Source organism: Eptesicus fuscus, chromosome 22 (genome assembly GCF_027574615.1).
Source record: "Eptesicus fuscus isolate TK198812 chromosome 22, DD_ASM_mEF_20220401, whole genome shotgun sequence".
Taxonomy (NCBI): domain Eukaryota; kingdom Metazoa; phylum Chordata; class Mammalia; order Chiroptera; family Vespertilionidae; genus Eptesicus; species Eptesicus fuscus.
Window position 1 is genome coordinate 20,072,233 of NC_072494.1, and position 13,223 is coordinate 20,085,455.

Genomic DNA, 13,223 nt, shown 5'->3' on the forward strand with positions numbered 1-13,223 from the left:
AATACCTGTGCATGACTTCTGTAAGGCACAAAGAGAGCTGATGTTTCATGGAGTCAGATTTGTGGGATATTCATGAAATATGATGGTACCTTAAACTCTGTTTAGTAAGGCCCACATTTTACAAATGAGGAAACTGAGGCCCAGCCAGAGGCAGCAGAGTAGTTTGGGGCCAAGCTGGCCGATGGCAGAGCTGGGCTCTGCCTGCCCCTCTGCTCTGTCTCTGGGCTGGAGCTAGAAGCCAGCTCCTCTGACTCTGTGTCTGGGCCTTATTCTACTGTGCTTCCTCCTTGAAGATCCAAGAGTTCAGCCATGGACAGGAGGTCTCTGTCCATGACACAACTGAAAACCTGCGTATGGGATGGGGAACCTTAAGAACAGGAAGCTGCTCACCCCAAGCAACATGGCCATGAGATCTCAGTCTGCTAATAGTGTTTATTGATCAGCATTTTCCTTTCAGACATTGACAGCCCCCAAAACCTGGTGACCGACCGGGTGACGGAGACCACGGCCGCCATCTCCTGGGAGCCGGTGCAGGCCGTCATCGACAGGTACACGGTGCGCTACACCTCCGCCGACGGAGACACCAGGGAGGTCCCGGTGGGGAAGGAGCAGAGCAGCACCGTCCTGACGGGCCTGCGGCCGGGCGTGGACTACACGGTCCACGTGTGGGCCCAGAAGGGGGCCCGGGAGAGCCAGAAGGCCGACACCAAGGCCCTGACAGGTAACGGAGAGTTGTTCTTGGGGAATGTAAGACCTGTCACACTAAGTGTATGGGTGGTTAATTTTTGTTCTCATCCCTGACACTGGTAGAATCCATGGTTTATGGAGAGAAGAATGGTGTCCCATTATAATGGACTGTACCCATCATGCCCCATTCCCTTTTACCTGCTTTCCTTACAAGTCAGGGCCTCATGGCTGTCTACAAGCAACGATTTGCCGTGATGGGCACATTGAGCCACATGAATCTTTTGTTGTGGACAGTGTTGAGGGTCCCCTACTGAGTTTGGGAGTGGGAACAGAAAAGGAAAACCCAATGTTGTTTATATTAATATGTTGAAAATTTAACTTAAAAAAAGTAGACTTTATATCTACCAGAGCAAGTTGATGTCTGTGGTTTGCTTTACAATGAATGAACAATATGATGATTCTGGTTTTGAGAATAAGGATAACTTCTATGTTATATTCCTATCCTATTGTGAAAGAGATGAATGACCATATTTCTGTATAGAGATTTAACTAGCAAACTAGTGATCTATGATATTATAAAGAATATTAAAACTAGGTTTTAATTTTTGCCAATTCGTTTAGCAATACAAATTGAGCACTTTCATTTGCCCTGTCCGCTACTAGGCAGCGAGAGCCCTGAGGGTTTAGGACGCATCCCTCTTCCTCTAGGAGCTTCTGTCTGTGCCTTGCGATTAGAATCTTCTTGTATGAAATGGGAAGTCTTCATTGATAGGATGCTAGAAACGATATTATCAGCTGCTTGTGAGCAAAGCTTGTGTCTTCCATTGGACCTGACGCTCTAACTAGCACCGTGCGTGTACAGGGTCAGAGTGTGACATACGCTTACTAAATGAGTAAAGAGATTTGTTTTGCTAAACTCTTAGTAGAGATAACAGCATAGATTTTCAGATTTTGGTCTACTGTGCTGTCTCCTTGAGGAGCCAAAATCTATCTGGGGAGAGAAGATATATGTCCAGGAAGGAGTTAGAGCATGTGAAATGGAAAAACCACAAAATACAAACATGTTTTACCCTAAGCAAAATAGCCACCAGTTTCTGCACTCCTTGATCCATTAATAGTGCATATTGATCAGCATTTTTTAATTCCTAGACATTGACAGCCCCCAAAACCTGGTGACCGACCGGGTGACGGAGACCACGGCCGCCATCTCCTGGGAGCCGGTGCAGGCCGTCATCGACAGGTACACGGTGCGCTACACCTCCGCCGACGGAGACACCAGGGAGGTCCCGGTGGGGAAGGAGCAGAGCAGCACCGTCCTGACGGGCCTGCGGCCGGGCGTGGAGTACACGGTCCACGTGTGGGCCCAGAAGGGGGCCCGGGAGAGCCAGAAGGCCGACACCAAGGCCCTGACAGGTAACAGCAGGGAGGAGAAAAGCAAACCCGGATCATCACTATGGATTGATCTGTTGGGATCTGTAATGAGGTTACTGTGATGAGAGACTCTGGTGTGTTTTAGGAGAGTTTACTGTAAAAAACTTCATTCACGTAAAGGAAAAACAGAGCAATCTCATGAATATCTTTAAACTCTTTCCCAAAGCCTGTGTTATTAACCACTGTGCTACCCAGTTATAGGCAATTATAGAGAACAAGTTAAACGAATATACAATTCCTACACCACTGGATTAAAGAAGTGTTCTGTGGCAAGCTATTTTATGTAGGTTTGACTTAATAGATCGTGTGTAGTTTGAAAGAACAAGTGTTGTCCTTGACAGCTGGAGCTCTATGTTCATTTCTACATGAGCTAAATTTTCTAAGTGCCAGGTCTGGAATATAGTGGTGAACAAAACAAATATGATTCCTTTATATGATTCTGATTATCTTGAAGTCCAGTGGAAAAGATGGACCATCAGCAAACAAACAAATTTCTAATTGTAAATTATAAGTTCTGTGAAGGACATGAACATGGTGTAGGTATAGAGAATGACAGGGTAGGGATATTTCTTAGATGGTATGGAATGAGTAATAGTTAAGATACATGTTGACAGAAATCAGAAAATAACAGTTGCTTAAATAAGAAAGAAGTTCATCCCTCTCTTGTGGAATGGTCAGAGTGCAAGTAGGCCAGGGCTGGTATGACAAAGGACCCAGGCTCCTTCCGTATTGTTGCTCAGTCATCCTTCAGGAGTTGCCGTCAACTATATTGTCATCACCTAACCTCACTCCAGCTTGTGGGAAGGGGATGAAGAAAGGAACGGACATCATGGGAGCATCGTAGGTGTTAGTTTTTCTCACATCCCATTGGTCAGATCCAAACTCCAGACATGGTGCCAGACCTTATGACAAGGGAAGCTGGGAAATGAAACCTTTAACTGGATGGCCACATGCCAAGCATAAATGTCTTTTATACTGTCCTTTCTAACCTACATATGGTTATATTACATTTTAATGAATTAAAACTAAAATAAAAAAATACTTCCTCAGTTGGACTAGCCACATTTCAAATGGTCAGTAGCCACATGTCACTAATGGCTACTGAATTGGACAATGTAGATAATAGAACATTTCCATCAGTGCAGAGAGATCTTTGGATGGTGTGCTTGTAGAAGGAGAGGAGAATGGATAGTGGGGAAAACTAGACATTTCTGGCCAAGGGAACAGTATGTGTGATGGCCCTAAGCTGGAACAGCACGCTGAAGAACTGAGTGGCTGTTGGTGTTGCTGGAGTGTGGAAGGCGAGAAAGAAAGTGACCCAAGATGAGGTGGGAAGAGGCAGGAAGCAGATCATACAAGCCACATGCTCTATTTATTGGAAGAGTGACATGATGTGATATTCATTTTAAAAAGGTTATTCAGGCCACAGTGTGGAGAATGAATGGAAGAGACAACAGGTGGAAGTGGGAAGAGTAGTAAAGAGGCTATGGTAAAAGTCTGGTGAGAGACGATGATGATTGGCACACTGGTGATGGCAGTAAGGTAGAGAAAAGGGGATTTCTGGGCACATATTTTGGAGGTGATGACAGGGTTTGTTGATGGGTGAAATGTGGGGTAGGATGAAAATGAGGGATGAAGTATGATCTGTGTTTCTGACTTGAGCAACATGGACTGTTGGGGCATAATTTTCTGAGAGATAAATAGCTTTGAGGAGGAACATTAAGATGTTTACATATGTAAGCTTGGATACTTGTGACCTATTTTTGTTAACTGAGTGATTTATTTATTGATTCCACACATATTCATTGAGTGTCTAATACAAGTCAGGCATTGTGGTAGATAAGCAATTGTAGATATAGGTGGGGGCTCAGAATTGATATTGGGGAGCCAGAAGCATTCAGTTGGTATTTAAAGTTGTGGGCATGGGTGAGATCACCAGGGAGGCGTGTAGAGGAGACTTTGGTGCCCCAACAGTTTCAGGGTGCTGATGGAGGAGACTCCGAGGATGAGTCAGGGAGTTGGAAAACCAGGGGAGGGTATAGTTATGGAAGCCCAGAGCTGAGAGTGTTTCATGAAGGGGAGTGCGGATCAGCTCTGCCAGATGCTGCTCAGTAGTCAGGTGAGGATGCTGTTCACTGGACTTGGCCACATGGAAGTTGTCGGTGACCTAGACATACAGTTTTAGTGGTGTGAGGTAGAAAAGTGCGGGGCTTCATTGAGGAGTGATGGGAGGTGAGATGTGAAGGCATGTAGTCCTCCTGAGAAGTCTGTAGGTTAAGGGGTGCAGAGGGATGGGAGTCCTAGAGCTTGCTTGTCTGGAAGCAATGATGGCAGAGGAGAGACTGATGGTGCAGGAGAGAGGGTACATGAATAGGAGCAAAGGCCTTGAGAAGGTGGCGGGCTCCCAGTTCAGAGCGAACAGGGCTTTTACACAAGAAAAAAACTCTTGTCTCGGTTTTAACACAAGAAAACAGTAGGCCTTTGGACAAGTCTTTCATTTCTCTGGGCCTCCATTCTCCTCCCCTCTTATCAGACAAGAAAGTTGAAGATATGACGTCTCAGCTCTCAAATTCTGAGAAACAAGTTAACTACAAACCATGAGGATAGTGAAGGAACTTGTTTCAATAGAATTTGGGGCGACGCCTCTTGCTGCTCAGGTGACTTCCATTGTTATTCCTGTGGGAACCAGAAGAAAAGTTCCATATTGGTAAACTCGATTAAGATCTAGTTCCTCTCAGTTTTAATATCCAGGGGTTTGTTTCTCTGGAAAATGGAAGTCAGAGCCTTCTCACTTCTGTCAATGGAATTGTTTTGTGTGAAAGAAGTTGAATGGAGAGTTTCTGGTGCTGGGGTGCTGGGATGTTCTCCCCGGCTCTAAAAGTCAGCCTTTTCTTTTTAAAAAGACATTGACAGCCCCCAAAACCTGGTGACCGACCGGGTGACGGAGACCACGGCCGCCATCTCCTGGGAGCCGGTGCAGGCCGTCATCGACAGGTACACGGTGCGCTACACCTCCGCCGACGGAGACACCAGGGAGGTCCCGGTGGGGAAGGAGCAGAGCAGCACCGTCCTGACGGGCCTGCGGCCGGGCGTGGAGTACACGGTCCACGTGTGGGCCCAGAAGGGGGCCCGGGAGAGCCAGAAGGCCGACACCAAGGCCCTGACAGGTACTGCGAGGGGCCCAGGCAGGGAACCCTTCACACGTGTCAGGTGTGGGGAGGGGAGCAGGGAAGACCATGTGTCACCTGAGGACATTCTTCAGAGGGGTTCCCTTTTTACCTTTTTAAGGTCATATGTTGACATGATGGTTCAGGTGAATATGAAATGGTATAGAGGAAGGGGTGTCAAAATAAGACTGCGTGACTGTCCAAGATGGCTGTGCAAAGGCCGCCTCCCTGCCCGCCCTGCCCCGCCAGCTCCCATGCTCCCACGGGCCCCCATACAGCCCTGGCTGGGCCTCAGCTCCAGCTCAGAGCACGGGGAGGCCAGGCGTCTCTGCTGTTTCCCTCTTCCAGATGGGGCCGTGGTGGAGCATCTTCCCTCACTGACCCCTCCAGTCGGTGACCAGGGGGCCTGATGCCTGTGTTTTATGTGCGATGGGCCTCTGGTCTCACTGAGCCTCAGGGCGATCAGGCTTTGGGGGTCCCGCGAAGAGTGTTGTGCCCACCCCGAGGTCCACGGGCTCCTTAGACTGGACTCGGCCTGGCCGTCTCCTCTGTGGCCTCATACACACCCGTGGCCACTGGAGTTAGAGGGGACTTGAATGTCTTTATTAGTAGTTACAATTAACAGGAGTTTTTCACCAAAAAAGTGACACATGCTTATATAAAACGAACTGAGTTTCTGTAGAAAAACTATTGTCCACATCCCAGGCTCCCTAATAAGAGTGCAACTCTCGCCCTAGCTGGTTTGGCTCAGTGGATAGAGCATCGGCCGGCGAACTGAAAGGTCCCAGGTTCAATTCTGGTCAAAGGCACCTGCCCGGGTTGTGGGCTTGACCCCCCAGTTGGGGGCTTGTAGGAGGCAGCCAATCAATGATTCTCTCTCATCATTGATGTTTCTATCACTCTCTCTCCTTCTTCCTTCCTCTCTGAAATCAATAAAAATCTATTTAAAAACAAAACAAAACACAAGTGGATTTAAAAAAGAAGAGTGCTGCTCTCCAGCCCTGGCTGGTGTGGCTCAGCTGGTTGGAGCATTGTCCTGTACACTAGTACACCAAAAGGTCATGGGTTCGATTCCTGGCTAGAGCACATACCCAGGTTGCAGGTTTGATCCCCAGTTCGATCCTGAGTCGGGGCACATATAGGAGACAACCAGTCGATGTTTCTCTCTCACATCCATGTTTCTCTCTCTCCCTCTCTAAAGTAAGTAAAAACATATCCTCAGGTGAGGATTAAAAATAAAAATAAAAAGTGCTCCTAGAGGCAGCCAGTACCTTCCTCTTTCCTCCCTCCTTCCTTCCCCCCTCCCCGTTTCCTGCTCCCCTCCCTCCCTCTCTCTCCCTCACTCCCTGTTCCTTCCTTCCTCTCTTCCTTTACCTTCTCTTTGCTTCCCTCTTTGCCCATTTTTAAAGGCAGCAATATTACCACGTTTCTGCTTCATGGACAAATGACTAAGATAGACACCAAGTCCATAACCTGGATGGTGGGCAGTCACAGGGGTGGCAGAGCCAGTCTAAGATATTTAAATCGCTAGGTTTTTCCTGGCCAGTGTGGCTCAGCTGTGGGCTCCATCCCAGTGTGGGGCTTGCAGGAGGCCACCAATCAATGACTGTCTGTCATCACTGGTGTTTCTATCTCTCCCTCTCCCTTCCTCTCTGAAATAAAAAATATATATTAAAAATAAATATATTGCTTAGGTTTTGCTTTGACTTCAAAGTGGGAAATTCAGTTTTTCCATGGGACGAGGACACTAAAACCCATACCAGATGTTACGCTTTAGAAAGTCAAACCAAGCTGACATTGCAGAAATTCTGCATTTGTCAAAACATCCTAAAACAACAGCTGCCTGATTTCTATTAAAATACTGCAATTCCGTTCTCAGCCGAAATGCTACTGGGTATAAAATAGTCTGGAGACATCTTTTTTAGGGAACTTCGAAATTAAAATCAACTTCTTTAATGACTTTTCAAAATGGAAATTTCCATTCATATCTCATTTGGTTGGAAAAAAATTAGTCTTCTGACTAATTACTGTGCTTTCGTTTTTCTGGTCCACCATGCACACATCATGTGTTCCCACTGGCGTGTGTGTGAGAGAGGGCATGGGGACTAGAGGGAGAGCTCTGCTTTTTCTCTTGTTTCCCCCTTCCCTTCCCTTCCCTTCCCTTCCCTTCCCTTCCCTTCCCTTCCCTTCCCTTCCCTTCCCTTCCCTTCCCTTCCCTCCCCTCCCCTCCCCTCCCCTCCCCTCCCCTCCCCTCCCCTCCCCTCCCCTCCCCTCCCCTCTTCTTCCTCCCCCCCACCTCTCTCCTTTGCACAAACACTCCTTCCATCCCTGCTTCTTTTTGTGCAGGGCAGGCATCTTAGGCTGCACACTTAGATGTGTAAGAAATAGAACTTTCTATTTCTGTCAATTTAATGTCCATCATAAGCCCTACGCTGCTTGTTGGACATGGATCTCAGTGAATTTAGGGTCACGCTCCTTCTCCACGGCTGATGTAAAGCCTTGTGTGGTTTCCAGATATCCAGCTGGGGAGCCCACTCTGGGGTCACCCTGAACTCCCGTCATCCTTCCCGGCAGCTGTTTGCCGAGATGCCCCGGTTTCCGTGTGCAGGGCCCTTTTGCATCTGCACTCGCCCATTGTTTCCACGCCACGGTGGGGCTCTGCCAGCTCTGAATCTAGCCGCTGGTCTAGATTGCTCCTACCCACCACCCTCTGCGGGTCTGCTGGGAAGTGGGCCCCAGGGTCACTCCACCTGGGAGGGAACTCACCCCAGCACCAGTTCCTTAATCCCTGTCCTTCCTATGCCTTTGGAAACAAAGGTCATAACGGGCTGGTGGCAAGGAAGAACAGAGCCTGCGTGAAGGCGGGAGAAGACATGGGAGGGTATGTGGGCAGAAAATGGAATACTTCAAAAATTACTTCCATTCCGTTAGTGATAATAATTGCCTGACTTTTGATACACAGACATCGACCCTCCCAGAAACCTTCGTCCGTCTGCTGTGACCCAGTCTCGGGGGGTACTGACCTGGGCACGCCCCTCGGCTCAGATCGATGGCTACCTTCTGACCTACCAGTTCCCAGATGGCACCACTAAGGTACTGCATACTCCTGCCTCTTCTCATGGTGCCCATGCCCAGCCCCATAAGAAGCAACTAACTGGGGTCAGCTTGATTGCTGGTCCCATGACAACCTGCGGACAAATGAGGTGGTCCTTATTGACCACCTGCCGTGTGCAAGGGACAGTGCGAGACACAGTCCCTGTGAACATTGGGCCTCATTTTGTAGGATTGACCTGTGCCTGCTCCCAGCTGACCATTGCATGTTTGCTGACCACACAAGGGCCCCATGTTATTTGTTTATCTTCCCCAATAAGTGTTAGCTCCATGAGGACAGGGACTTTTTGTCTGTTTTGTTGAGCGCCTACCACATATGTAGCTGCTCAATAAGGATTTATTGAATGAATTATTAACCCTTATTTCAAAGATGATACTTCCCACATGGAATCTGAAGGCCAGTAAATTTGGAAAATTGTTGTCCTCTCTCCTTGATGAGGAAGAGAGAGGGGAGGAGGGAAAAAGAAAAGACACATTGATTTAATCATTGCTTCAATGACTCCTTAGGACAGCCCTGCTAGAGGCAGAAATACAGGTTCAAAAGGAGGCCTATTGAGAAACCAACCATCTCCGTACCTCGCAAATATGGGATGGTTTCACCTCCCCTCCTCACTTCTCAGCCTGGCGTTGAGTGCCCCAGTGTAGATCAGAGAGAGGGCAGAGGTCTCGGGGGACTGGAGGGTCCCCCTCTCTCCTCATTGCTGCTGCCTCATGCTGGCTCCCAGCTCCTGCGCCAGCAGGAGGCCATTCAGGGAGGCACTGGGGTCCTGGGCTGCCGCTGAGCCCTCAGAGACAAGCACTGCTGCCCGAGAGCTGCTGGCATCAGCCCCAGGGAATGTGATGGCGCCAGGCTGCTGGGGCGATACACTGAATGTCGCTTCCTGTCTCCTTTGTGTGGTAGGAGGTGCAGCTTGGACGTGGGGACCAGAGGTTTGAGTTGCAAGGCCTTGAGCAGGGCGTCACCTACCCTGTCTCCTTGGTGGCATTCAAGGGTGATCGCCGGAGCAGGAGTGTGTCCACCGCCCTTTCCACAGGTACGTGGCCTCCTGCACTCTGAACAAGACAGTCGGAGAGGCCGAGCCTGGAGAGGCCAGGAGAGTGTCCCAGGAGAGGTGTCCGCGGGAGGGGTGTCTGAGGGAGGGGTGTCCGAGGGAGGGAGGGCCACAGTACCGGTGGCCACAGAGTTGTGGGTTCTCTAGGATGGGAATGGGCAGGGTACGGGTTCAGGAGAAGCCCCTCCCCTGGCGGAGAGACGAAAGAGAGGAGCGAAACAGAGTGTTACTTTGGGTGCAGTTGGGTTGGGGAGAAAGAGCTGTGAACTTGACCTTGTTTCTAGTACATCTGGAGGGTTTGATGAGAGCAGAGTGAGTGAAAAGTGAAATGTGAGTGAAGAGTTGGAAGGAGCAAAGTAGTAGGAGGTTATGAATCATTCCCAAGCGAAGTGAATTAACTTAAAATAGGGACTGGCCTGCTGCCCTTCTAATGATGCTGCCCTCTGCTCGGCTCCTAGTTGGTGCCCGTTTCCCACACCCTTCGGACTGCAGTCAGGTCCAGCAGAACAGCAACGTCGCCAGTGGCCTGTACACCATCTACCTGCATGGGGACGCCAGCCAGCCCCTGCAGGTGTATTGCGACATGGACACAGACGGCGGCGGCTGGATTGTGAGTGACGCAAAACATGACCCTCACAAAGTATGACCTTCACACAACTGTGAGCCCCACATACATAAGACCCTCATACAAAACATGGCCCATGCCCTAGCTGGTTTGTTCAGTGGTTAGAGCGTCAGCCTGCGGACTGAAGGGTCCCAGGTTTGATTCCGGTCAAAGGTTGCGGGCTCGATCCCCAGTAGGGGGCGTGCAGAAGGCAGCCGATCAGTGATTCTCTCTCATCATTGATGTTTCTATCTCCCTATCCCTCTCCCTTCCTCTCTGAAATCAATAAAAATATATTTATAAAAACAAAAACAAAAAACATGACCCTTACACAAGTATGAGCCTCACACAAGTATGACCCTTACACAAAACCTTTAGAGTAACTGAGATGATTATTCTGATTTTACAGATAAGTAAAGTGAGGCCCACAGGGGATGTGCCTTGGCTAAGTAACACAAGTTAGTGACAAAATGGGAACCAGATTTCAGGACTCCAGCCTCCTCCTCGATCATTGGTCTTCCTGGGGGTCATAGGTGACCTGAAACACATGACCTCTTTGGGGGCTCTGCCCTCTGAACTGGAGCCCGTTGTCCGGGTTCCTCATCCTGGCTCCTCAGTACAGAAGCAAGGCCGTCGGACTTTGATCTGAGAGGATAAGGCCTGAGAGAAGGACACGTGGCAAGGTTCCTATCATGCCCTGTCTGCGTGAGGCTTTATTCTCTTGGGCCATTGTCTGTTGAAACATGGCCCCATCTCTGATGGCGGCAGCCTGATCCAGGGATCTGAGGCGCTGCCTTGGAGGGTTCCGGTCTGATCTTCTCGTCTCCCCAGCCCCTGCTCCCTGCGCCTGAGCAGAGAGAGGCTCTCACTGCCCCAGACCAGCACACGCTTGCCCACTGTGCACCCGCCACCCAGGGAAGCAGAAAGCTGAGCCCATCCCACTCAGATGCATTCATTCATGCGCCCGCTCAGGGGCCCGGGAAACCAAAGACACTTGAGCAGCCATGGATAAAATAATACCATCTAATAAGCAGCAACGGAGAAAACTTATTATCCGCACAGCTGCCTCCGATGGCTGAAAGGCAGTAATTGGATTGGAAGGGCAAATTCCCGGTTGATCTTTACAAATATGGGAACAGAAGGCATCATAGGAGGTCTTCCACCTGACCAGGCTGCACTGCTGCTTTTCATCAGCACCACTGAGCTCTGAGCATCCTGCCCTGGAAGCTGGAGGCCAGGTCCCTGCCCTGGAGCCCATAACTGACCTTGGCAGGATGTTTGTACTGCCTAGTGAGCCTCTTTTGAAAGCTAGGGAAGGAGACGTTTGTCTCGGGCAGCCTTCAGAGAGAGATCTGCCAGTGTGTCTGCCTGGGAATACCCATGAATTTTCCACAAATATTTGAGTGCCTACTATGTGTCAAGCACTATTGTACCGACTCAAGAACCACAAGAGAACCAAACAGATGCAGGAGCTTGCCTCCTACATCCTGCTCATGCAGAGGACCCACTAACCCCAGGCCCACCCCGCCCAGGCTGTGTGTTCTGGCTGACTCCTAAGGTGACACGTGGCCTGAGAGTCTATAGAGTCCTCCTCAAAGCCAGCACACCCTGGATGACACGTAGAGACGTGGAAACTTCTCCATCAAACCTCTCACTGGTGGTTTCCATAGTTTTGGGTTCAAGAGTCTGTTTGTCATGGAAAGATGACCTCAGCACATTGCTCTTTTCAGTCGAGCTCTCAAGCCCTTCTAGGGAGGTTCTTTACCGGCCCCGGCAGCTGAGCCCAATCTGATGCACGGGCGGAGGGACTTGCCCCTGGGGAACGGAGGCCGAGTGCGGGAGCCTGCGGTGAAGACCCCAGGGGACACTTACGTGTCTCAGATATTTCCATCTTTGTTTTCCATCTTGCAAGTTTTAAGGGCCACATTTTCCACAGGCATTTAAGTGAGATTTTTTTTTTCTTCTCCAGTTTAGTCGTTCAGGACATCAAGTAAGTCCTAGTGTACCTGGACAGCTGGAGCGTACACCAGACAGAAAAGATTCTCTCCCCGCCCCCATGAGACGTTTTTGCTAAGGGGACCTTGTTTTGCCAGAATAGTTCATTAAACTGGTTCACCTCCTAGAGTGGGAATAGATGTGATTCTCAGTGAGTCAGTTAAGACTTCCTGATCAAGACGTCCACATGATCCCTGTGGGTTAGTTCATTGGGAATCTGATGTAATAAAATGCAAACCAATACTTACTGAGATATAATAACTTATATCCTTATATGCCAGGCTCTGGCCTCAATACTTTATGATTTATTTTTTAAATATATTTTTATTGATTTCAGAGAGGAAGGGAGAGAGTGAGAGAGAAACATGATAAGAGAGACTCATTCATCACCCCACACTGGGGATCAAACCCGCAACCTGGGCATGTCACCCTGACCAGAATCAAACTGTGACCTTCTGGTTCATAGATTGATGCTCAACCACTGAGCCATGCCAGCCGGGCAATACTGTATACTTTATTATGATTCATGACCTTGCTGAAGCCTCATTTAAGAGCGTGACAAATGGGCCATCTTGGTCTAATGGTTTAGAGAAGTGAGGCTTGTCAAGGTTAACTAACTTGCTCAAGGACACAGCTGGTGAGCAGAGCGCTGGGTCTCGTCTAAATAGTGATGCGGAGAGCATTGGAACCATTGCCCGGAGTTTCCCTGGCCAAGCTGGAGAATTTTCTAACAAGGGAAAGAAATTAGCAGGAAAGCTCCCATCACACTTGGCACCGTGTTCATTGATTGGCGGCAGGGACCAAATGCCTTTGTAATGCATCTGTCCTGGGGGCAGGATCGGATTTGAGCCTGACCTTGTCACTGGGCGTGTATTTTGATGTGATATTTGTGGAACTAACATCGGTGCCACCTCACCTTAGGGTTCCACTGTCTGTGAGGCAGGGATAATCCTGGGGAAGGGACTGGAACAGACTCCGTGCTAGGAAACTGACAATGAGCCTCAGAGTGTTAAGAAATGCTTTTTTGGAGAAAATACTCAAACTTTCCAATGGAAGGGTGAGGGGATCAGTGTTTTATCCTGGCATCAGCCCCCAAACACTTAGCTGTGTGAACTTTCGCATCTGTAACATCTTATATACTTGCCCCGGAGCCAGCACTTAGCAAATGCTCAGTAA

General features: G+C 49.1%; 1 protein-coding gene across 1 annotated transcript in view; it reads left to right on the plus strand.

Annotated features, from left to right (window-relative positions):
* Positions 1–13,223, plus strand: part of TNN (tenascin N) — a 34,579-nt gene that overhangs the window by 13,166 nt on the left and 8,190 nt on the right. Inside the window, exons 9-14 of the mRNA XM_054712259.1 lie at positions 458–721; positions 1,837–2,100; positions 5,022–5,285; positions 8,248–8,378; positions 9,298–9,430; positions 9,907–10,058. Of these exons, the coding sequence (XP_054568234.1) occupies positions 458–721; positions 1,837–2,100; positions 5,022–5,285; positions 8,248–8,378; positions 9,298–9,430; positions 9,907–10,058 (1,208 nt within the window). The remainder of the gene's footprint in view (positions 1–457; positions 722–1,836; positions 2,101–5,021; positions 5,286–8,247; positions 8,379–9,297; positions 9,431–9,906; positions 10,059–13,223) is intronic.